This window comes from Schistocerca piceifrons, chromosome X (assembly GCF_021461385.2).
Source record: "Schistocerca piceifrons isolate TAMUIC-IGC-003096 chromosome X, iqSchPice1.1, whole genome shotgun sequence".
NCBI classification, from domain to species: domain Eukaryota; kingdom Metazoa; phylum Arthropoda; class Insecta; order Orthoptera; family Acrididae; genus Schistocerca; species Schistocerca piceifrons.
In genome coordinates, this window is record NC_060149.1 from 138,935,606 (window position 1) to 138,959,803 (window position 24,198).

The window sequence follows — 24,198 nt, forward strand, 5'->3', positions numbered from 1 at the left end:
AATGTCGGCATTAGTACAGTGTATATCCACCTTTCGCAGCAATGCAGGCTGCTATTCTCCCATGGAGACGATCGTAGAGATGCTGGATGTAGTCCTGTGGAACGGCTTGCCATGCCATTTCCACCTGGCGCCTCAGTTGGACCAGCGTTCGTGCTGGACGTGCAGACCGCGTGAGACGACGCTTCATCCAGTCCCAAACATGCTCAATGGGGGACAAATCCGGAGATCTTGCTGGCCAGGGTAGTTGACTTACACCTTCTAGAGCACGTTGGGTGGCACGGGATACATGCGGACGTGCATTGTCCTGTTGGAACAGCAAGTTCCCTTTCCGGTCTAGGAATGGTAGAACGATGGGTTCGATGACGGTTTGGATGTACCGTGCACTATTCAGTGTCCCCTCGACGATCACCAGTGATGTACGGCCAGTGTAGGAGATCGCTCCCCACACCATGATGCCGGGTGTTGGCCCTGTGTGCCTCGGTCGTATGCAGTCCTGATTGTGGCACTCACCTGCACGGCGCCAAACACGCATACGACCATCATTTGCACCAAGGCAGAAGCGACTCTCATCGCTGAAGACGACACGTCTCCATTCGTCCCTCCATTCACGCCTGTCGCGACACCACTGGAGGCGGGCTGCACGATGTAGGGACGTGAGCGGAAGACGGCCTAACGGTGTGCGGGACCGTAGCCGAGCTTCATGGAGACGGTTGCGAATGGTCCTCGCCGATACCCCAGGAGCAACAGTGTCCCTAATTTGCTGGGAAGTGGCGGTGCGGTCCCCTACGGCACTGCGTAGGATCCTACGGTCTTGGCGTGCATCCGTGCGTCGCTGCTGTCCGCTCCCAGGTCGACGGGCACGTGCACCTTCCGCCGACCACTGGCGACAACATCGATGTACTGTGGAGACCTCACGCCCCACGTGTTGAGCAATTCGGCGATACGTCCACCCGGCCTCCCGCATGCCCACTATACGCCCTCGCTCAAAGTCCGTCAACTGCACATACGGTTCACGTCCACGCTGTCGCGGCATGCTACCAGTGTTAAAGACTGCGATGGAGCTCCGTATGCCACGGCAAACTGGCTGACACTGACGGCGGCGGTGCACAAATGCTGCGCAGCTAGCGCCATTCGACGGCCAACACCGCGGTTCCTGGTGTGTCCGCTGTGCCGTGCGTGTGATCATTGCTTGTACAGCCCTCTCGCAGTGTCCGGAGAAAGTATGGTGGGTCTGACACACCGGTGTCAATGTGTTCTTTTTTCCATTTCCAGGAGTGTAGTTGCTGGGCACAGAGGGTGAGGTCATCAGAAGGCGATTCGGCGGAGCTCCACGATTTGCAGCGGTCGGGGGGACCATCCACGGCTATCACACCTGACAGCCCTGACGTAGCCCCTCGGACTTCCACTTGTTTGGTCCATTAAAGGATTCCATTCGTGGAAGATATTTTGCGGACGATGAGGAGGTGATTCACACAGGGCAGCACGGGCTCCGCCACCAGGACAAGGATTGGTACCGACAGGGTACACACGCCCTTACTTCGCGCTCGAGAAAAGCCATAGAACGGGATGGAGATTACATGGAAAAATAGGGTGTGTAGATAAAACACTACTCTTCCGTGTGTGTAATTCTCGTTATGTTCAATAAAGAATCCTCGAAGGAAAAAAAAATGCGGTTCATTACTTTCTGGGCAACCCTCGTATGGCAAGCAAGATATTTGGTGGTGTTCTTTTCACTGGTGCAATAATGATATGGTCTACTAATACGAGTGCAGTGATTTACCCATTACAATAGATAGTAGTAGTTGTTGAAGACTGGTTTAATGCAGCTCTCCATGCTACACTATCTTTTACTAGCTCATTCATCTTCAAATAACTACTGCCATCTACATCCTTCTGTATATGCTTACTGTATTCATCTCTTGGTCTCCCTCTACTATTTCGACCCCCTCCCCCCACACACTTCTCTCCAATACTAAATTGGTGATCCCTTGATGTCTCAGGATATGTCCTATCAATCGATCCCTTCTTTCAGTCAGGTTGTGCCAGAAATTCCTTTCTCCCCATTCTATTCATACCTCTTCACTAGTTACGGGAGCTACCTATCAGATCTTCATCGTTCTTATGTAGCACCACATTTCAAAAGCTTCTATACTCTTCTTGTCTAAATTGTTTGTCGTCCATGTTTCACTGGCCGCATTACATAAAAATACTGTCAGAGAAGACTTCCGGACACTTCAGTCTATATTTCATGTTAACTAATTTCTCTTCTTCAGAAACGCTTTTTTTTACCATTGCCAGTGTACATTTTGTATCCTCTGTACTTCGGCCATCACTAGCTATTTTGCTGCCCAAATAGCAAACCTCGTGTACTACTATAAGTGTCTCGTTTCCTAATCTAATTTCCTCAGCATCTCCTCATTCAATTCTGCTACGTTCGATTAGTTTTGTTTTGGTTTTGTTGATCTTCATTTTACGAGTATATCCTCCTTTCTAGACACTGTCCATTCCGTTCAACTGCTCTACCAAGTCCTTAGCTGTCTCTTACAAAATTAAGTCATCGGCAAACCTCAGTTTTTATTTCTTATCACTAGATTTTAATTCCTACTCCAAATTTTCCTCTGGGAGTCTACCAATGCTTTAAATCTGGGTTTGCCATTCCTTAACCTATCTTCTAACAAGGGGAGAGTCTGACATGTGGGTCAGCAATTTTGATTAAGTTTTGCAAGCGCGTTCTATATTGAAAATAAAGAGACGCGTGTTTCAGCTTTTTGCCAGACACTCCGTAGTTTTTGAAAAAATCGAGGTCAAAATCTGTGACAGAAAAACGTATTTTCCATGCTATATATCGAAAGATTGTCTAAAAACAACCATTTTAATAGTATAATATGGGGTCCAAAGTTAATAATGTTGGAGTTATTAACGTTTTGTGTTTTCACGCTGCAACTTGTCTACTCGCTATTCTAGGTGTTCAGAAGAATGATGTCGGTGGCCGAGTGATCAGGGCATTAGGCGACCAGACTGCTGGTTCGTGTCCGATTCTTTGTTGTGGAATTTTTTTCATTAGATATTTTTTCGATGGACCTGATAATCGGAACCATTTTCTTAATCATTTCTTTTTTTGAAGTAAAACACTGGAACGTGTGCTTCATAATCAAATAAGCATACATTAATAAATAATGACAGTTACTTTCATCGTGACACGTGGTACAAAAATACACCTCAAGTATACTACTGCGTTATCTTTACTGATCGTCCATTTGTGAACGTCCTCTCAATCAGTTGGGTGAAACTTATCATAGAAACAGGCAAAACATAAATACTTCTCGCATCATGCGCAACACACGAACGTAATATCGCCGCATTAACATGTTTTCTGGTACATTGTTAATGGAAAACAGATCTGTTTCTTCCGAAATTTCTAGAGGACATCTGGTGCCCCGAGTGGCCAGTCCGGAAATTTATCAAGACCTGCTGACACACACATGCTACAGAAGCCACGAGTATCCGCTACACATTCCAAACCCCAGCAGAACAGAGAGAGTAAGAACAGACCACATATCCTTACAAATAGTTTAACGTGAATTATACAGGGTGTTACAAAAAGGTACGTCCAAACTTTCAGGAAACATTCCTCACACACAAAGAAAGAAAATATGTTATGTGGACATGTGTCCGGAAACGCTTACTTTCCATATTAGAGCTCACTTTATTACTTCTCTTCAAATCACATTAATCATGGAATGGAAACACACAGCAACAGAACGTACAAGCGTGACTTCAAACACTTTGTTACAGGAAATGTTCAAAATGTTCTCCGTTAGCGAGGATACATGCATCCACCCTCCGTCGCATGGAATCCCTGGTGGGCTGATGCAGCCCTGGAGAATGGCGTATTGTATCACAGCCGTCCACAATACGAGCACGAAGAGTCTCTACATTTGGTACCGGGGTTGAGTAGACAAGAGCTTTCAAATGCCCCCATAAATGAAAGTCAATAGGGTTGAGGTCAGGAGAGCGTGGAGGCCATGAAATTGGTCCGCCTCTACCAATCCATCGGTCACCGAACCCGTTGTTGAGAAGCGTACGAACACTTCGACTGAAATGTGCAGGAGCTCCATCGTGCATGAACCACATGTTGTGTCGTACTTGTAAAGGCACATGTTCTAGCAGCACAGGTAGAGTATCCCGTATGAAATCATGATAACGTGCTCCATTGAGCGTAGGTGGGAGAACGTGGGGCCCAATCAAGACATCACCAACAATGCCTGCCCAAACGTTCACAGGAAATCTGTGTTGATGACGTGATTGCACAATTGCGTGCGGATTCTCGTCAGCCCACACATGTTGATTGTGAAAATTTACAATTTGATCACGTTGGAATGGAGCTTCATCCGTAAAGAGAACATTTGCACTGAAATGAGGATTGACACATTGTTGGATGAACCATTCACAGAAGTGTACCCGTGGAGGCCAATCAGCTGCTGATAGTGCCTGCACACACTGTTCATGGTACAGAAACAACTGGTTCTCCCGTAGCACTCTCCATACAGTGACGTGGTCAACGTTACCTTGTACAGCAGCAACTTCTCTGACGCTGAAATTAGGGTTATCGTCAACTGCACTAAGAATTGCCTCGTCCATTGCAGTTGTCCTCGTCGTTCTAGGTCTTCCCCAGTCGCGAGTCATAGGCTGGAATGTTCCGTGCTCCCTAAGACGCCGATCAATTGCTTCGAACGTCTTCCTGTTACCACTCTCTTCCTTTCGTCTGATCCACCCTGCTACCGTCGACTTGTGAAGACCCATAGTTCTTGCTATATAGCCATTTGAAGATCCCTATGCATGGAGTGCTGTTATAGTGCCCTTGTCTGCCTCAGCTGACTGAATGATACTTTTGTAGTGAAGGCAAACGAATGACTGCGTTTTATTGCCCGCACACTAAGAATACGCAACAGGCCAACTGAAAACACTGCCTACACTACGTTTGTCCGTCCACTGCTATAATATTCTTGACAGACGCGATTGACTGTGCACGCAAAAATGTCCAAGGAACGGTAGCACCATTTGTAATGTCACGAAACAGGGGAGACAGGGTCCCAGATTTTATAATCGAGTTGGGGTAACATTTATGAAAACAAAAGCGTTTTTCGTAGCCGCGAGATCTTTTCACGAAATTTCAATCACCAACATCTGTTCTGAATGCCAAAACATTATTTCCTCGGGAACTTACACAGGAAGAAACCATATTAATAATGTAATTCAAGGCTCGCAAGAAAAGATTTAAGTGGTCCTTCTTCCCGCACACTGTTAATGAGTGGGACGGTAGAGAAATAGTCGGAACCTTCTGCCAGGCACGTAAGTCTGGATTGCAAAGAAATCCTGTTGATGTAGTCATGCAGATGTAACAACGAAATTATGTTGTAATTGCGACATGTGACTTTCATTTGATTTGAACATCGAAGTTGTTTGCTGTTTATTTACTTTTTGTTCATTAGTTTCAGCCATATACGAACACCTAGGCGCGTTAAATTGATATTGAAATAAAGTGTCATGCATGGACCAATAACAATAAATTCTTACCTACTTGTTATGATACAGCAGTATCTGCCAGCGTCTTCAGAAGTGGATATCGCATACGACGTTCCTAGGGTGTTTATAAATGGATATTGCAGACGACTTTGAACAAAGTTTGAATGTAGCTTCGTAAAAGTTCCGTGATCAAACGATCTGAGTTGCTGGCGAATACAGTTTATCCTCACTAGACAGTATATATTATCATTATACATGAGGTGAATAGGGTTTCGCCGGGTGCGGTGGCCGAGCGGTTCCAGGCGCTTCAGTCACGAACCGCACGGCTGCTTCAGTCGCAAGTTGGAATCCTACCTCGGGCATAGATGTCTGTGATGTCCTTAGGCTAGCTAGGTTTAAGTAGTTCTAGGTCTAGGAGCTGATGACCTAAGCAGTTTGGTCGCATAGTTCTTGAAGCCATTTTTTGACCTTTCGCGTAAATTTTCTTTACATAAACGGCCGTATCTTTAGATTGCGTTGACATAGAAGCTCACTTTTTTACACCACCAAGGGACCGGTTACCGCAAGAAGTGCGATACATTTCCGCTTATTATGTCCACCCATTATGGAGGTAAACGGGTTTTAAGGGTTGGGTAGACCGATAGACGGTCAAGAAAGTAAGACTAGTAGGGTTCCGTTTTTACCGGTTTAGGTGACGAAATCCTAACAACGAAAACAGCTACGACAGCTACTGAAGATGAGGGCCGCATAAATAACACCCCCTACTCTTTATTCTAAATGTTCTAGTTGCAGTCGATACACCAGCATATTAATCGTAGCTACGCTTTCGATCCAAATCACGTTTACAGGAATGCAAATAGAATCCATTTGCCTATACACGTGGTAATGCACATCCCAGTATTAATGCCACCGCGTTTTAGAAGTGCGAACATTCCCATTGCTAGCTAGCTTAAGAAACACTTCGGCTAATGAACGTTTTCTGGCTGTGGCGAGTCTAGTGGGGAATTCGAAACAGTGTAGAATACGTTTGGCAGCTATGTAGCCGTTTATTTCCTGGGGTGGTGCAGAATTATCCTACTAAATTTACTCTCTAATAACAGTATTTTGTTATTTCGATAAACATCCCGAATGATTCTCACATAAGCGGTGACATAAAGGAAGAAAATTCATGTTTTTGAGTCCAGAAAGCTCTATGCAACAGAAACTGCATATCATTTTGTCATTTTCATTGCGAAATTGCCGGCTTATTCATGTCTGGGGTAATAATAGAGGGCTGATTGCCTGGGTTGTCTGCTAGCGTAGTGAAAGGAAGGTCTGGTTTGTTTTCGGTTCTAATCTCGATGGAGGCAGGTAGAATATCAGTAAAGCAATTTTAAGAAATTCTCGCGCCCCCAATACGTTTTATCGCTACCTTTATTCTGTACTGGCGCCCTGTGGATGTCAATATTACACACTTGTAGAATTTCATACATGTTACTGCCTACTTTTTCCGCTTTTGTCAATAATAGAATTGATTTAAGCGTGGCACTGAATTATTTTTAACTGAATTTCGTTATGAATCTTCACGCATTGCTAAATTTGCACACTTTCATGGTAGATCAGCAACGGTAATCCAGTATGACTGGTCTGAACGTTGACACAGACCGTTTCGCGGCCGAATGCGGATAATATTTTTCTAATTCGTAACGATCTGGGGTTCTTTGTCTTACTAAAACAGTTATGTTATCTCGATAAGTTGAAATTCATTTTTTTGGTTCAGTTCATACCAATTAGCGTTTCTTCTTTCAGTTCTGTCTTATATTTACGTGTTGTATTTAACACACTAATCAGCATTAATATAGTCTTACAAATTACTGAAAACAGTCTAAAAAAGTTCAGATAGTTTGTCAATTTCACGCCTGCGCATAGTATGTTGGTAGCACTTCGTCGCCTTGCCTGTTATGCTGTGTAGCAGATTTTAAAGCCATGCGGATCAGCATAACGAAAAGGCGAGGGTCTCGCTCGTTTTGTCCACGACTGTACATCGACATCCATTGTGCCGTCATCATTTCTGCATTTCTGCGAATTCCCGATAAAATTCTAACGCTAACCCTTCCGGCCGTGGGGAGTTATATGCCGCTCCTTTGTTGAGTGCCCCCATTATTTCATCTTCTGTGAGTGGCTCCATTAGCGCAGCCTCATCCATCCATCCCAGCCAGTCTCGTTGGCAACTGTTGCAATGTGTCCTCCGCCACCCGGTGATCCGTCGATGCGCCGGCAAAGAGATGGCGGAAATGCTCCAAAAATCCAGCCCCAGTGTCCTTTCGTGTTATCAGTTGATGACAGTCTGAGTAATGGAGCACTGTGACCAATACTCCTCCCGAACAGGCCATGAAGGCCCAACGGTACTGACCGGCCGCCGTGCCATCCTCAGTTCATAGGCGTCATTGGATTCGGATATGGAGGGGCATGTGGTCAGCACACCGCTCTCCCGACCGTACATGAGTTTCCGAGACCGGAGCTGCTACTTTTCAATCAAGTAGCTCCTCAGTTTGCCTCACAAGAGCTGAGCACACCCCGCTTGTCAGCAGCGCTCTGCAGACCGGATGGTCACCCACCGAAGTGCTAGCCCAGCCCAACAGCGCTTAACTTCGGTGATCTGACGGGAACCGGTGTTAACACTACGGCAAGGCCGTTGGCACTGTGACCAATGATCGACGGTAACATTTCTGTTCTTGCGACACATGATGCATCGAGGTGCGTTCCCCAGCGATGTTGTCTAGACACCTTGCCCGAATCTGGATGCCCCCAGTCAATGTCGCGTGATTGATAGGATGTGTGCCTTGATACGACGAACTTCTGCATTATGTTCTGGAGACGGGACCCGAAATGACAATTCACGAAGCATAGTGTAATAATAATCTAGAGTGCCCCTTAGCCATCTCGTCTTATCCCGATCGTATAGTATAAGAGCTCTTTGTGTCATCAGTTTAATGTATCTACCCGTGAAGCACCGAGGCGTAAGCTGGGATGCGGCACTGACACATCGCCCTTACCTTCTTTACTCGCTGGCGACACTCAGGGTCCGCCAACAATGATGAATTGAGCGTTCATGTTTCTTCACTCATTTTGCTGATGGAGGGGAATTGTACACAGATAAACTAGATGGTGGGTAAAGGCAATGGACCATCGTGCAGCGCTGACCATCTTATCCTGTAAGTCAACAGAAGCATATATCCGATCAAGTCGGCTGGCCCATTGACTAGTAAAAAACGTGTAACTCTTGCGATTCCCATGGATCCTGTCCCATGCACCAGGTAATTCCATTTCCCAGCATATCGCTTGTTGTTCACGACAGCTTTTGTAATGTGGAATTTGATCCTTTGGCGCCAGTACACAGCTGAAGTCTCCATCCACCAGTAAATGATCGAATCCGCTGATAAATAAGGTCACGATCTCCTCTGAATAGTATTCCTCGTGTATTCGTCTGTTTACTGTGCCAGGTGGGGCGTAAACGTGGACAATACAGATCCCATGAACTGTTATCGCCGATCCCAATGTCGAAGGTATATAACCCACCGCGAATTGGTTCAAAATGACTCTAAGCACTATAGGACTTAGCATCAGTCCCCTAGACTTAGAACTACTTAAACGTAACTAACCTAAGGACATCACACACATCCATGGCGGAGGCAGGATTCGAACCTGTTACCGCAGCAGCAGCGCGGTTCCGGACTGAAGCGCCTAGAACCGGTCGGCCACAGTGACTGGCTCGCGAACTGGGATCCCCTCTTGGACCACTATCGCCATTCTACTGTCGTTGTCTGAGTTCAGTGCAGTGTACGAGATGTAGCCATGTACTTCCTAGAACACAGTAGTACAGATTTCCTGCACCATCAGTAGATCCACATCTGAAACACACAGCATTTCTCAGAAATGCTGTTGTTTCACAGGCGATCTAATTGCATCAACGTTAACTGTCCCTGTTTTGTATGCGTGGGTACGAGTATCCGTCATCTTCGCGCAATGGTGAACTGGCGAAAATCTACAAAGTTGCTGGTCTCAACACACGTCGTCAGAGGGTTGCCTGTCTGACGTCTTCCCATGGCATTGGTTGTGGAAGAGGGATGTGTGTTTCCGAAATGGGGAGGAATTACATCGGTGATATCTTCGTCCTCGCCAGCTCAGTTGGTATCAGTGAGGGTTTCTACTACACCGGGGGCTTTACTGGTATGTAGTGTTCGAGAACCTTCTGCAGCATCATGCTCTGCTGCTGAAGGGCCGATGGATGCCTGAGGGGATGGATCGTCAGAACGACATATCCTAATGCAATTGTTCAGCGACATCCAGAGCACAGGTCCATACTGCCAGCGTCATCAGATGTCTCAGGATGAGGAGGGGGTGATTCTCTAGACTCAATGCAATGATTCTTGTGGTGCTTCAGGGAGCGTTGTTTACACGCCCTGATCTCGACCCCTGGTGCTGTTGAATCCTGTAGCTCCTGTTGCAGCACCTTTCCCACAGCGTTCATGGACCCTTCTACTTCAGTTTCCATACCTTTTGGTGAGTGGTTGTCTTCCATATCCATCACCTGTAACGCCTGTGGGTGGGGCGGACTAGGAGCCATTTCGTCGTTATTGTGGTCCAATGGCCCTTCCATCCTCTGTAGTGTTGGTTCGAGTATGTGTTCCAACCTCAGTGTCAGCTCCTTGTAGAACACTGATGCGTCCGGCTGGAGTGGCCGTGCGGTTCTAGGCGCTACAGTCTGGAACCGAGCGACCGCTACGGTCGCAGGTTCGAATCCTGCCTCGGGCATGGATGTGTGTAATGTCCTTAGGTTAGTTAGGTTTAAGTAGTTCTAAGTTCTAGGCGACTGATGACCTCAGAAGTTAAGTCGCATAGTGCTCAGAGCCATTTGAACCATTTGAACACTGATGCGTAAAAATGGTTCAAATGGCTCTGAGCACTATAGGACTTAACATCTGTGGTCATCAGTCCCCTAGAACTTAGAACTACTTAAACCTAACTAACCTAAGGACATCACACACATCCATGCCCGAGGCAGGATTCGAACCTACCACTGATGCGTATGTCAGCAGTAGTGACGTGAGTGTGACCTGCATTGGTAAGTCTCCATTGGGTAGTTGTACGAGTCTCCCCTTCAGACACTCAGATCGAAGATGTCCTTCACCACCACTTCCAGAGCACATCCAGGGTTGGCCATCGTGGATGACAATGGCTCTCCAACCCTCTATATTTAAATATGAGGACAGATGTTTTGTCAGGGCGATTCTCATCTATTAAACAACGTTAAGCACTGGATATATGGGATGTGCTAAAAATAGTCTGGAGTTTGGGTGTATGACTAATTACTCTGCCAAATGGCTGGAGTGATGCAATTATCAGTGATTCAGGTACTCTGAGGGGCAGCTCGATGATTCGAATCACGTGCACGCCAAAGCCTGCATGAGACACTAACACGTTGCTAATATGACCATCAGAATGTCGAAACTGGAATCGTCATTTGGCAGCTTCTCTAATCATATTTGTATCACATGCTGCGTCATCGACCATCTTGTCATAAATGATGCTGCTCATGACTGATAAACGAATTCCAGTGAGCTCTGTAAATTAACATGCACCTCTGGGCTGAGGATGACACGACAGTCAGCCTTTACTGTTGTGCATTTTGAGGCCTGTTCGAATGGAGAGTCTTTCATCCCTCGAGAAACGTTCGATTTCGAATGCTTTTGGTCTTGCATACTCATTAGAGGGTGTGAACTGTGCCATGGTTTTTCAAATGTATGTGCCATTGCTATCAGTTCAACAAGAAACGTATGCAGGAACCGGTGGTCTAAGCACTGTCTCTTCATCGTGTGCTTTGCAGCCGTGACGTAAACTGGTCTGAGCTGCTCCGCTGCCAAAAGCAGACTGTACTGCTCTGCCGCCAATCTCGCTCTGCTAAACATGCAGAACAGGTGCGGCCAAGATTTTGGCTCAAAGGCCATGCCCGGGCAGTGGTACCAAAGCGCTCAGCCTCACTTTACATTCCCCCCATCGCCATGCCGCGCTGTCTGAGCGCGAGAAGGGGGTAGAAGAGAAAACTGTGAATGTGCTGCATTTAAATGGCAGTACCGTCGCACTTCATACTACTTGGGGTCATATTGTACATTTCTCAACAACATAGATCACAAACACAACAACTTTTCAGTATTATTTAATTATGTTTGGCTCACTGAAGACATACGAGGGTTGAATCAAAAGTAATGCCTCCGCCTTCGTTAACTGGGTTTGGATGGGAATATTTTAATAAATCAAACGCAGTAATAATCCTTAGAATGTGATCTTTAGTTACCAATATTCACTTTTCCACACAATCACCAGTCAATTGGATACATTTCTGCCAACGATGAAAAAGTTTTCTGAGGCCGTCACAGAAGAAGTCGACACCCTGTTTTCGCAACCATAGTCTCACAGTTCTCTCAACGTCTTCATCAGAAGTATAATGATGTCCCCGCAGATCGTCTTTCATTATCAGGAACAGATGGAAGTCAGACGGTGCTAAATCTGGACTGTATGGAGGATGCCGTACGGTGTTGAGATTCAGTCTCTGAAGTTCTGCTGTGGTGGCACGTATTGTAAGTAACTTACTAAACAAGTAGTGGTTACAGAGTTGTGGACAACCTGCCGTTACTCTAGAAGCTTACTTTAACTTTTACATTGCATATGCTATTAGCGGAACGCTTTTGTGACAAACGAAGGAGACCGAAGAGATCATTGAGGTCATGAGAGTTCGGTCGAGATGACAAAGAGTGAGTAGGGGCGGGGGCGGAGGGCAGGGTGAGGCGGAGCGGTTGAGGTGTCTTCTTACTACGTGGCAATGTGTACAGTGGCTTGCGGTATTCAGGTGGCTACTTCAACGTTCTTGCCCAAAACAGTCGCTCTCACCACGTTAAAACGGTGTTGCTTTACCACGGGCATCTCTAAACATCTCTGTCCACGTTAATGAACAACAAAATTGTGACGATACTCTAGGCGGCAATTGCCTGGCGTCGAATGCGGTAACCTCTTATGACCTCTGAGTGACCGGTCCTCAGTAAGCCTCAGACATCAAAAAATAGATCTCCTGCCAACTGCTGATAAATGCAGCGGCCATGAAACCAGATAACGCATTGGTTTATCAAGGGTTCTCCATCCTGCGTAGGCACCAATTGGCTTAAAGAAGAACGCTTTCTGTGTCGGGTACCTCTTTGAAGAAGTAGGAGCGATTAAAATTTTCGGCATATTCACCATGTGGGAGAAATTTCCAAGTTCTCTCATGATGGTCGTATCATAGACCAGATTCTGGCATACTGCTGCACAGCATGTAAGGAATATGGCTTCGAGAGTCTCTTTACTCTCTGATATTTCTTTGAGATGCAACATTATTAAACGCCCCAAACGCATGAACAGGGGGGGATGGCTGCATGTTACCGATGACCTGCCTGCCAGCAATCCCAGGGGCCGCGTGTGTTCGCCAGCTAGCAACTCCACATGACACGGGTTCAGCAGTACAAACAGGCAGCCACAAGAGAACTGCCGTTCGGTATCAACATCTCGCTGCAGGAAAACACTGACCCTGATCATAAGCTGCATACCAGTCACCTTCCACAGTTCAGCCACCCTTCCGTAGCAATCTATACTTCGAACTGTCGAATGACATTCCAGAAAATTTGACGTCAGTAGCCACCTGACCAGCGAAATAAGACGGTATACACGGAAGACCATCCCTCCATATACATAGTAAGTCCCATGACATAAAGTATTTTATAAAGTGACATGATACCACACGCGGAACGATTTTAATCATCACAATAAGCCTCATATTTTTATCGAATCTACGTCCACAGCAGATCATTATGTCAATAACGAGGCCTTGAACTACAATCGCTGCTATCGTGCGGAATCATCCATATCCCAACCACAAGCTTCTTAAGTAATAGAATCCAGTATATATGCACAGAGAGCCATGGAGAGATCAATGCTGGGCTATACAAGAAAGGACAGGAAAAGGGCAGATGACATCCGGTCTGTGACGAAGGTCAGTGACATGTTAGAGAGAGTAGGTTCCTTGAAATGGCAGTGGGCTGGCCACATCGCAAGAAGAAAAGACAACAGATGGACGAAGCTAGTACTGGAGTGGAGTCCGAGAGAGCACCGGAGGCCTAGAGGAAGACCACCAGACAGATGGGACAAAGATATCGAGAAGATCGCTGGTAATACCTGGCAGAGAACTGCCCAAGACCGTCCCACTTGGAGAAGACTTCTGAAAGCCTACCTGAATCCACGACTCGAAGAGGCCACATCATCTAATGATTGAATTGGCTGATGATGATGATAATGATGATATTGTCCTCGACGGCGAGACACAACCGTATCGTCAGCAGTGCCCCAGGGATGTGTGACAGGACCGCTGCTGTTATCTACATACATAAACGATTTTACAGACATGGTGGGCAGCAATCTGCGGTTGTTTGCTGATGATGCTGTAATGTACGCGGTAAGGTGTCGAAATGGTTCAAATGGCTCTAAGCACTATGGGACTTAACATCTGGTGTCATCAGTCCCCTAGACTTAGAACTACCCTGGGCAGGATTCGATCCTGCGACCGTAGCAGCAGCGCAGTTCCGGACTGAAGCGCCTAGAATCGCTCGGCCACAGCGGCCGGCTAAGGTGTCGAAGTTGAGTAACTATAGGAAGATACAAGTCGACTTAGACAAACTTTTAGTTGGTGTAATGAACGGCAGATAGCTGTAAATGTGAAAAAATGTAAGTTAATGCGGATGAGTTGGAAGATCAAACCTGTAATGTTCAGGTACAGTACTACTAGCGTTCTGTTTGACTCAGTCGATCTGGGCGTAACGTTGCAAAGCTATATGAAATGGAACAAGCAGGTGAGAACTGTGGTCGATTTCGGTTTATTGGGAGAATTTTAGGAAAGAGTGGTTCGCCTGTAAAGAAGACAGCATATAGGACGCTGGCGCGACTTATTCTTGAGAACTGCTCGAGTGTTTGGGATCCGTATCAGCTCGGATTGAAGGAAGATATCGAATCAATTCAGAGACAGGCTGCTAGATTTGTTATCGGTAGGTTCGAACAGTACATAAGTGGCACGGAGATGCTTCAATAAATCAGATGGGAATTTCTGGATGGAGGCCGACGTTCATTTCAAGAAACGCTGTCGAGGTAAATAAGAAAACCGGCATTTGAAGCTGACTGCCACATGATTCTACTGCCGCCTACCGAGCGAGGTGGCGCAGTGGTTAGCACACTGGACTCGCATTCGGGAGGACGACGGTTCAATCCCGTCTCCAGCCATCCTGATTTAGGTTTTCCGTGATTTCCCTAAATCGTTTCAGGCAAATGCCGGGATGGTTCCTTTGAAAGGGCACGGCCGATTTCCTTCCCAATCCTTCCCTAACCCGAGCTTGCGCTCCGTCTCTAATGACCTCGTTGTCGACGGGACGTTAAACACTAACCACCACCACCACCATCTACTGCCGCCAACATACATTACGCGTAAGGAACACCAAGATACGATAGGAGAAATTAGTCGTTTTCCGTTCGCCCCATTTGCGAGTGGAACAGGAAAGGAAATGACTAGTAGTGGTACAGGGTACCCTTCGCCACGCACCGTACCGTGGCTTGCGGAGTCTCTATGTAGATGCAGATGTCAAAAATGCTTCCAGTATAATGACTGTCTGACCCAAAATTGCAGAACCCATCTGACCTGTTCTCACTACAAACAAAACCACTACATAAACAGTGCCTAAACGTACAATCGTTACTCCTCTTCCTGATCTACAACCACCCCACCCCTACAGCCCAACAAATACTAAGTGAAAGCATCATCCACTAAGCAGAACTTACCGATATCTCATTCGAACGGGTCCTTGCGTCCCATCCCCGCCGTCAAAGACATTTATTTTAGAACCACTGTTTCCACAACATTCAATCCCTTTGAACGTCCAGACATTGTCCAAAAGATAACGGTAGCAGCCCCATTCACCTTCCATCTTAATGTCTAAGCCACCTACTACAAAAACCTATCCTACTGCGTTTTCAACTGCCTCAAAACGCTTGTTTGAAACTGTTACCTAACCCTGCTTCGTCACTTGAAATACCATGGCATGCCAGCAACACAATGTGCTATCCATAATATCTGTTCGCTTAGTTCCAACAAAAGCCTCTTCACCCACATGTAATCTCAACATGACATCCATACAGTAACGATGCAGTCTTCCAATCATACTACACAATTTGCTTGCCTCCTTACACTTTACAATGTGCAGGTAATCCCTATCACATACCCTGAGGTGGGACTGCCTTAAGAATATGACATCAATGAGTGGCGCCATCCATACTAACACTATGACTTCTTCGACTGTATTAGTAGTAGTCATAGTAGTTTTAAGTATCCGTAAATATCTTTTACAAGGATATTGAACATGTCTTGGTGTTACAATTTAAGAACAACAAAAATAGTGTAATTCACATTTACAGACTTACAAATCTAAAATGACAAGGATGGGACTTCACATCATCTTCACCGTCATTACTATCACAGCACTTAACGTCCATAGCTGTATTTCCGCATTCGGAGGAGAAAATTGGTTATTGCAATTTAGTGAGAAGATTCTGCCGCAACGAAAAAGGCCTTTGTTTTAATGATGTCCACCCCAAATCCGGCATCATTTCAGTGACACTCTCTCTCCTATTTCGCGATAACACAAAACGTGCTGCCCTTCTTTGAACCTTCTATGTAATTGGATTTTATTCTCTTCTGAAATTACTCCAACTTTCTCACAACTTCTATATATCCCTTAAACTTGGGGATCAAAACTACATTGTCTCCCCAATATTCTGCAAACCTGGACTCCTGCTTCGCCTATACCAAGATGTCGCATCCTCCATCAACGTCGAGATTGAAGAAACCGTCAGGTTAAAACCGATACTGGCGTTTTATTTCCGAATAACCGGTATTTTTCGGTATTTGTTTGATTTCGGTTATAACAGATATGTCTCATTTTTTACTGATAACCGGGTATAAAACCGATGTATCGATATGTCATAGCAAAAGTGCCAAAATTTTTTGTATTAGATAAAACCTTAAAAAAACGAACTGGAAGGGCATTTTGTGGTCTTTGAATATTTGACATCGTCTTAGAATGATGATTTTATGATAAAAGGAGTCAACTTGCAGTTCAGTATATTATAGAACGAGTATTTATGAATAGGTTGGACACTAAATATTCGGCATTGGATTAATTCATTATTGAAATTTTAACGGCGGTCGTGAAATTGTTTCTGGCAGATGTTGTTTCCCCACAGACTAAACTTTTCATTTGAATTTTTTGAAAAAGAATTTTTGGTTTTGCCAGTGAAACTCAGTTGTATTCTGAGTCTCATTATAAATTAAGGATATGCTTCACTGAAATGGCTTTTTCATTCTAAATAGTTAAAGAAAAAGAACGCTACCAATTTTACACAAATGCTTACTATTTATCTGCCATTTCTCTGAATCAATAAAAGAGGAAGTTATGGCATGAGTAATAAATTAAAAACTTCACAATTCATTCGTAGTTTATAATGAAAATAGAAATTAGTTGATATGCTGCCCGTGTCTACATAACATGCCTTTGTCTGCTTGCAGCCCAAACAAACGGATAACTTAATACAAAAAATAGCGTTCTCCAACCTTAGTTTTCACCTTTTAGCACTGACTATTCGTAATACTAAAATAGCGGTGTGATCCTCGATTACAAAGTGATTTTTTAACAGAGATTTAAAAAAATTAGAAGCAATGGGAGAATACTGGAGAATTCTTTGTTGTGATCAAACTCTCATTATTTTCAGAGAAAAGCAGCGAACGTGAACAGACTACGTTTTCTTTCATTTACCTATTTTATTTGATTTTTGGTTCTATGTATCTTGAAACGTATAGTGCAAAAGGCAGGAGTCGCAGAATTTTTCAATATTTATGTGATGTCTACGTTTATTGTTGGAAATAACAGCAATAAAAACCGAAAATCAGTTATTTCGAAATCGGTTTTTGTGATCGGTTTTAACAGTCAGGTTAAAGTGGAGATAAAAATAACCGGTGTAACCGAAAAAACCGGTTATTTCAGTGATAACCATCATCCCTACCTCAACCGCCCCTTCCCCCCCCCCCCCCCCCCCGCACTCTGTATCCTATTCCAAGGAACCTTTAAACCTTTAGCAGGCTGATTCTTCCTAACAGCTGTATGCCTCCCCTCCTTATATCAACGCTTTTATGTATTTCCGGACCTCCTGACCATCCCAGTCACTCTTTCTCTCCCTTTTCCAGCCTCAACTTATTAGTCGTACTTCCTAACCCTACATCATGCTCCTCGCCAACTCGCAGACATACCTCTATCCATGTATATTTTTTGACACTCTCCTCCATCCTACCAAATTAATCTTACAGTTAGATGCAGTAGCATTCTCTTGACCATTGCACCAGCATTACCATCGACATCTGTGTTTTTCCGAGATACTACTTTTTTCATTGTATTTTAATCCAATTATTTTATTCATTTCAACTGTAAAAACTATGTGGGTATTTTTAATGTCAATAGCCTGAAGAGTAGCAATATGTCTGTAGCCTGCCAATCACCCCATCATAAGGTCAGAGTGAAATGAATAATAATAAAACAGAAGTGCGAAAATCGTATTTTTGGCTTTTCGCAGAAACGACCTGTGTATAAGAATCTTTTCGAACATATTCGTGCTGCCGGACCTACATTTGCACCTCTCAGCAAACCGATGTACTCTGTGAGGTGGGTATCAGCACACTTACAGTATCAGCATACTTGCCTTCGCTTTGCATTTTGCACGTGAAAGATGCTTTAGAAAAATGATTGTTAGTACTTCTCACAATGTAGTAGGTAAAGTTGTCCTCAACCTGAAGGTTAGTCTCACCGCTGCATTGCTTCTCTAGCGACGGCTCTATTACTGTTGGACTGAGCTGGCTGTCTTCCAGTTTTTGAAGTAACTTACCCAGTTAATTATTGGGCGACCCAGCTTCGCATTTTCCACTTTCATAAATCATCAGAGGTGAAAGAAGCGATAAGTCACAGAAGAAATCTTAGGAGAGATGCCTGAATCCCAGAGCTTTATATTTGTAATCCAACATTCAACCACTCAGCAACTGAGTCACATATATCTCAATTGCTCTTATTGGTGGATGATTATCATTACGCAAGATGTTCAGCAGAAAACGGGAAAATATTTAACAGGTCACTCAGTAATCTAACACAGGCAATGGGCCCATCTGAAAAGAAGCTTTCGAATTGCTAACAAGAACCATTATGGGGAATATCTTGCAATACTTTCGTGTTAAAATTAAAATGATAAAATTTGTAGAAACCATAAGGTACAACAAACAATGCCTTTCAAGAAAACTAATACCAAAGTATATATGTAGAAAATTTCAAGCAAATACTAACTTAGTACAATCTATCAGGAGGCTTGCAGCAAAAATCTCTATGAAACAAGATAAATCGCCGGCCGGCGTGGCCATGCGGTTCTAGGCGCTTCAGTCTGGAACCGCGTGACCGCTACGGTCGCAGGTTCGAATCCTGCCTCGGGCATGGATGTGTATGATGTCCTTGGGTTAGTTAGGTTTAAGTAGTTCTAAGTTCTAGGGGACTGATGACCTCAAAAGTTAAGTCCCATAGTGCTCAGAGCCATTTGAACCATTTGAACGAAGATAAATCACTAACAAGTTAAAGCACAAAGATTCAACCAACACAGATATCTAGCACATCTAAAGTTAAGTAGAAGTGTGACACCTACAATATTTACTTCAGTTAGCAGTTTACTAGATCACTATATCTGGTATACTATTCGTGAAATACGTACTTCAGTAAAAAGAAGTTGGTAGATTAATTGAAGTACAACAGCCCTACATCAAATATGAAACTCAGCAAGAAATCAAATCATTGTTCAAATTTTTCCCATCTCTAAAAAAAACCTCATTAATATCCAGTTTACACATACTGAGATAGAACTACTCAGCAAAAGTCAGTAGAATATAAAATCACGCTTAGGTAATCCAACCATAAAATACCTAATAGCCACAACTAAGCTTTCAATAGACTTGGCAAAATTATCGGTATGACAAGAGCCACCTTACAACAAAAATAGCAAGAAGCGTAGAAAGAGAAATTCAAAATAGATAATTCTTCGTTAGAACTACACTCAATGGATACAATACTCTTAAAGCTATAAATAATGAGCTGAGGTTCTCAGACACACTGCAAACGAAGAAAACTTGCGAAGCATTCATTCGAAGAGGCTCTGATATCTGTCTTTCTGAACATCAAAATTTGCATTGACATTCCGCGTTACATATTTCCGTGTAATTATCCCTGGATGTTTGTTGATTGTGGCCTATTCTAACCATAGATAATCGATAATTACATAAACAGCACCCAATCTTATCGTCCAGAGGAGCGTTTGAGTTCAGCTACCTTTAGTGTATAAGCACCACCACCACCACCACCACCATCACCATCAACACCACCACCAACAACAACAACAACTATTTGACGTGACTGGTTTTTGCAGATGAGAAGTGGCTGCTGGAGGACAGAAGCAACGCTACCCTCTCTGTGGACACCACCTGCATGCAGCTGTTGGCGAACTCGCTGGACAACCCCACGTGTCCACTGGAAGATCTGCCTCCAGAGACCATTAAGCAACGCGAGCAGTGCCGTGTGCAGCTGTGGGACGACATGGTACAGAGATTGCCCCACATACCCGTTACCAGCTACCTGGCGTACACACAGAGAGTAAACGTCAACATCTGCCTCTTGGCCTGGATGACAGTCAACTCGTTCGGCATTTGTCAGGACGTCCCCTTTAGTATGATACAATCAGTGCACGATGCTCGCTGCTATTTTGATAGTCCTTACGACCAATCGTGTCTGGAATCGAATGCTAAAGATGCCATCTGCTTTGTTTCCAGAGCTACTCTGTTGCTGAAGTGTCGGGATTTTTCCTCCCTTAAGCTTCCCAAGCTATGTGATGTCAAAATTTACGCAGATGGATCGAACAAAACGTTTACTGTACCAGAGATAGAAATTTTAAGAGGAAATTTAAAGCCAACAAAAACAACACTGTACTTCAAGGAAAGTTTAAACGATGCCACTTTGCGATACAAGGATTTTAAAATCGACAACTTAAAATTTTTAGAAACCTCATTTATAGCAGTAAATATTATTTTTCGCCTTTTGACTGTCGGGGTACACATGTACCTTCCCCAGCTACGTAATTTACCTGGAAAGATATTGATGTCCTTTCAGATGACGGGTATAATCCAGATCTTGTGTTCTGAGGTCATGTATCGTATGGTAGGTATCCCAGACTTATCTTCGATGGTACTAATCGATAGCGCCCTCACACTTCTCACTTGTATCTGGCTGAGCACGTTCTGCTATCAAATGTGCTCATGTATTCGTCATCTCAGGCTTCCTAATGACCTGCAACCTGCTGAAGCCAGAAAGGTATTCCGACGTCATGTTCTGTATGCACTGATACCCTGGAGTATGATATGTGCGGCAAGTATTACTTTGGAATATACGGACAAAGATTACCTGATCTATAGTCGCATAATATTCATCGTGGGAATTTCTCTGTCAGTAAGTTTTAACTTGGTTTGTCTTGGAATTGTGGGGTACATGTATCTCCGTAATAAGAAATCCATGAGTAAACTCAAAGTTTATAGTAAGGATAAATATGGGTCAAAGAAACAATTTGTTTATCTATCAGTTAAGGCAGTCGTGTTAAGCGGAATAGGTATAATTATCAGAATGGGGTTCCACCAGGCACAAGGCGTAGCACAGTCTGTGTACTATGTTCACATAGCTACAATGATGCAGGGACCAGTTCTGTTTGTTTTTTTCATTTGTAGCGAAACAACACTCCCCATGCTGAAGAACAGAGTAATGGCATGGTGGAACCCAGAAATAATAAGACCGGGGCAAGAACTTGGTTCTGCAGCTGTGAGAAATTTGGCAAGGAGGAGAAATGAACAGGTTGTGGCTGGAGAATCCAAACTGTAATTTCCATGAGTATTCTTCTGATGGAACAAAATTAACCGTGACCGATATCATGAAACCAGTGCCTGTTTTCTAAGTTATTCTTTATGTACAGTCATGTGCTTATTTGTACATGATAGTGTCTGTCTAGGTACAGTAAAGATAATACTTGTGGGTGTCAAATGTAGTTTGAAGTGGACGAAAAGTATTGAAGGATAGCGTTACACGACACTGAAGTAATGGCGTTTGTGAGACAGGAATTTATGCAAACAGTATTGTGGAAGAACGAAAACGTAACAGAAGTTAAGCTAGAAGGACATACGTTTTCCCAGGAGTTAAATTGTAAGGACATACAACGAAGAATTTCTTGCGATTCGTAATTAGTAAACGATCTCCCATTTGTTCAAATAAAAACTGAGTGAGTGACCAATGCTAATGAAATCGTTATGTGATTTAAACACCCAGCCCACCTCAACATCCCGCTATAAACGGTACTACATGGATTTCAGAAAGTGCCTAATTACATCGATCATCACTCGCTTACCAACCATCCATAATCTTAACAGTGAATTTGGTGATACGTAAGAAGAAGGAGTTGCCACGATGGATCCTGCAGAACCATAGATTGTAGCGTTACTCGTCATCTTTATAAGTCACGAGGTAGGGCAAATGGCGCCAGATTTAACACAGTACGTTGCTTTGAAGCCGGCTCCGTCATGGTATATCTCCAAAATACGAGCAAACTGTGCTGCTTACGATTGCATCTTGTTCTTCATTTCTGTTGTGTGCACACAAAAGTCGTATTTAATAGTAAATGTGACAGTGCTTTCATGAATGACTGTCAGAAAGGAAAGATTGTTCTCTGGTCTCACGTGCATATTTGACTCAGTTATACGACGCGTTGACCTGATTAATGTAACTTTACTTTTGTTATAGTTTTGAATAACCAAGAAGAGAAGTAGGTAATGTGAAAAGTCTGCTTTCGTAATCTAGCAATTTTCTTAATACGAACTGACGAAACTGATGTTCGACCTATGTCCTCTTTCCGAAAATGCTGAGAGCCTCTTTTGCTGTGTTTGGTCGGTTCCAATCTTTATTTCTCACAGCGTTCACCCAGAGAGCTTTACGACTAGAATTTAAATCAAAAGTCAAATAATAGAAATAAAACCGTACAGTAAAAGAAAACATCGCAACCAAAATGCATGCATATAAAAAGAAATATCGCTTGAACAAGTCAACTTACGAATGATTTGTGATTAATTTACACTTTAGACTATAAACAAAACGTAAATGACGCAATGTGGCATTTTTTATCAAAATACTTCCATCAGAAACTAATGTTTGGGGCATCTGATCTGGCGGACGTCAGCTTCAAGTTTGTGATGTCACAACTCGCCTCCATTGAAGGTTCAGTTTATTTGTATAAATCTTTGATCACAGGAAAAAAAAACAATAGAAGCGAACCATACTAAGTCACGTGTGCTTCCAGAGTGTAGCATGCATTAAAATATTGAACCACTAAACATATTAAATACTTCCCTCTCATATTTATCGAAACGAATTATTTTAGGAGGATTCTCACAGATAAATTTCGTGGACACTTTTATATTTATTTAGAGCTTGTGTTGCACATGATTTGTATTACTCAGAGAGACTTGATGGAAACTACAGTATATCGTGTGAGCCGTGCTCCATTCCCCTTAAATGCAAGACTTGTGGGTATTTTTAGGGCGCTTCAGATTTAGGATGAGCAGTCTGGACAGTCATTCTTATGGGCAGATATTGAGGGTAGACCAGGCCGTGTGTGCCGCGGCTGAGGCGCTTAACTCAAAGCTAACTGCAGTGAATCGCGAGTAGTACATACAAAACATAGACCATCCCGTTCCCAACATGCAACAACATCGTGCAATACAATAAAATGAGGCAACAAACTCTACCTGCAGCAAATCTCCATCAGCGCAAAACAAAACGTGGTAGCCAAGAAACCAAACAAAACACACGGTGAAAACAGACAAAGCTGTCAGAAACTTGTTACCCGACATTCAAAATGTTCACCCTGATTCGTCTACATCTTGTCTATAATATCTAAGCGAGCAACTTTCCACTACTGAAACCTCTGCCTCCCACGATGAAGGTTTACAAGGGGGTTGATCCAGATGCAATTCCACCGCATCTGACACATCTTATGACACTGTAAGAAAACCGTTGCAATAAACAATGAACCAGGAGCAATTATCATAGAAAATCTACACGCCAAAGAAACCATCAAATCACTGTACATGGCACTGAAGCAATTCAATTTTGGACACAAAGTTGTTGTTGTTGTGGTCTTCAGTCCTGAGACTGGTCTGATGCAACTCTCCATGCTACTCTATCCTGTGCAAGCTTCCTCATCTCCCAGTACCTACTGCAACCTACATCCTTCTGAATCTGCTTAGTGTATTGATCTCTTGGTCTCCCTCTACGATTTTTACCCTCCACGCTGCCCTCCAATGCTAAATTTGTGATCCCTTGATGCCTCAAAACATGTCCTACCAACCGATCCCTTCTTCTAGCCAAGTTGTGCCACAAACTTCTCTTCTCCCCAATC

General features: G+C 43.9%; 1 protein-coding gene across 1 annotated transcript in view; it reads left to right on the forward strand.

Annotated features, from left to right (window-relative positions):
- LOC124722221 overlaps positions 1-21,601 on the forward strand; it is a 169,990-nt gene extending 148,389 nt beyond the window's left edge. The window contains exons 7-8 of the mRNA XM_047247415.1: positions 20,137-20,306; positions 21,482-21,601. Of these exons, the coding sequence (XP_047103371.1) occupies positions 20,137-20,306; positions 21,482-21,601 (290 nt within the window). The remainder of the gene's footprint in view (positions 1-20,136; positions 20,307-21,481) is intronic.
- Positions 21,602-24,198: the final 2,597 nt, after the last annotated feature.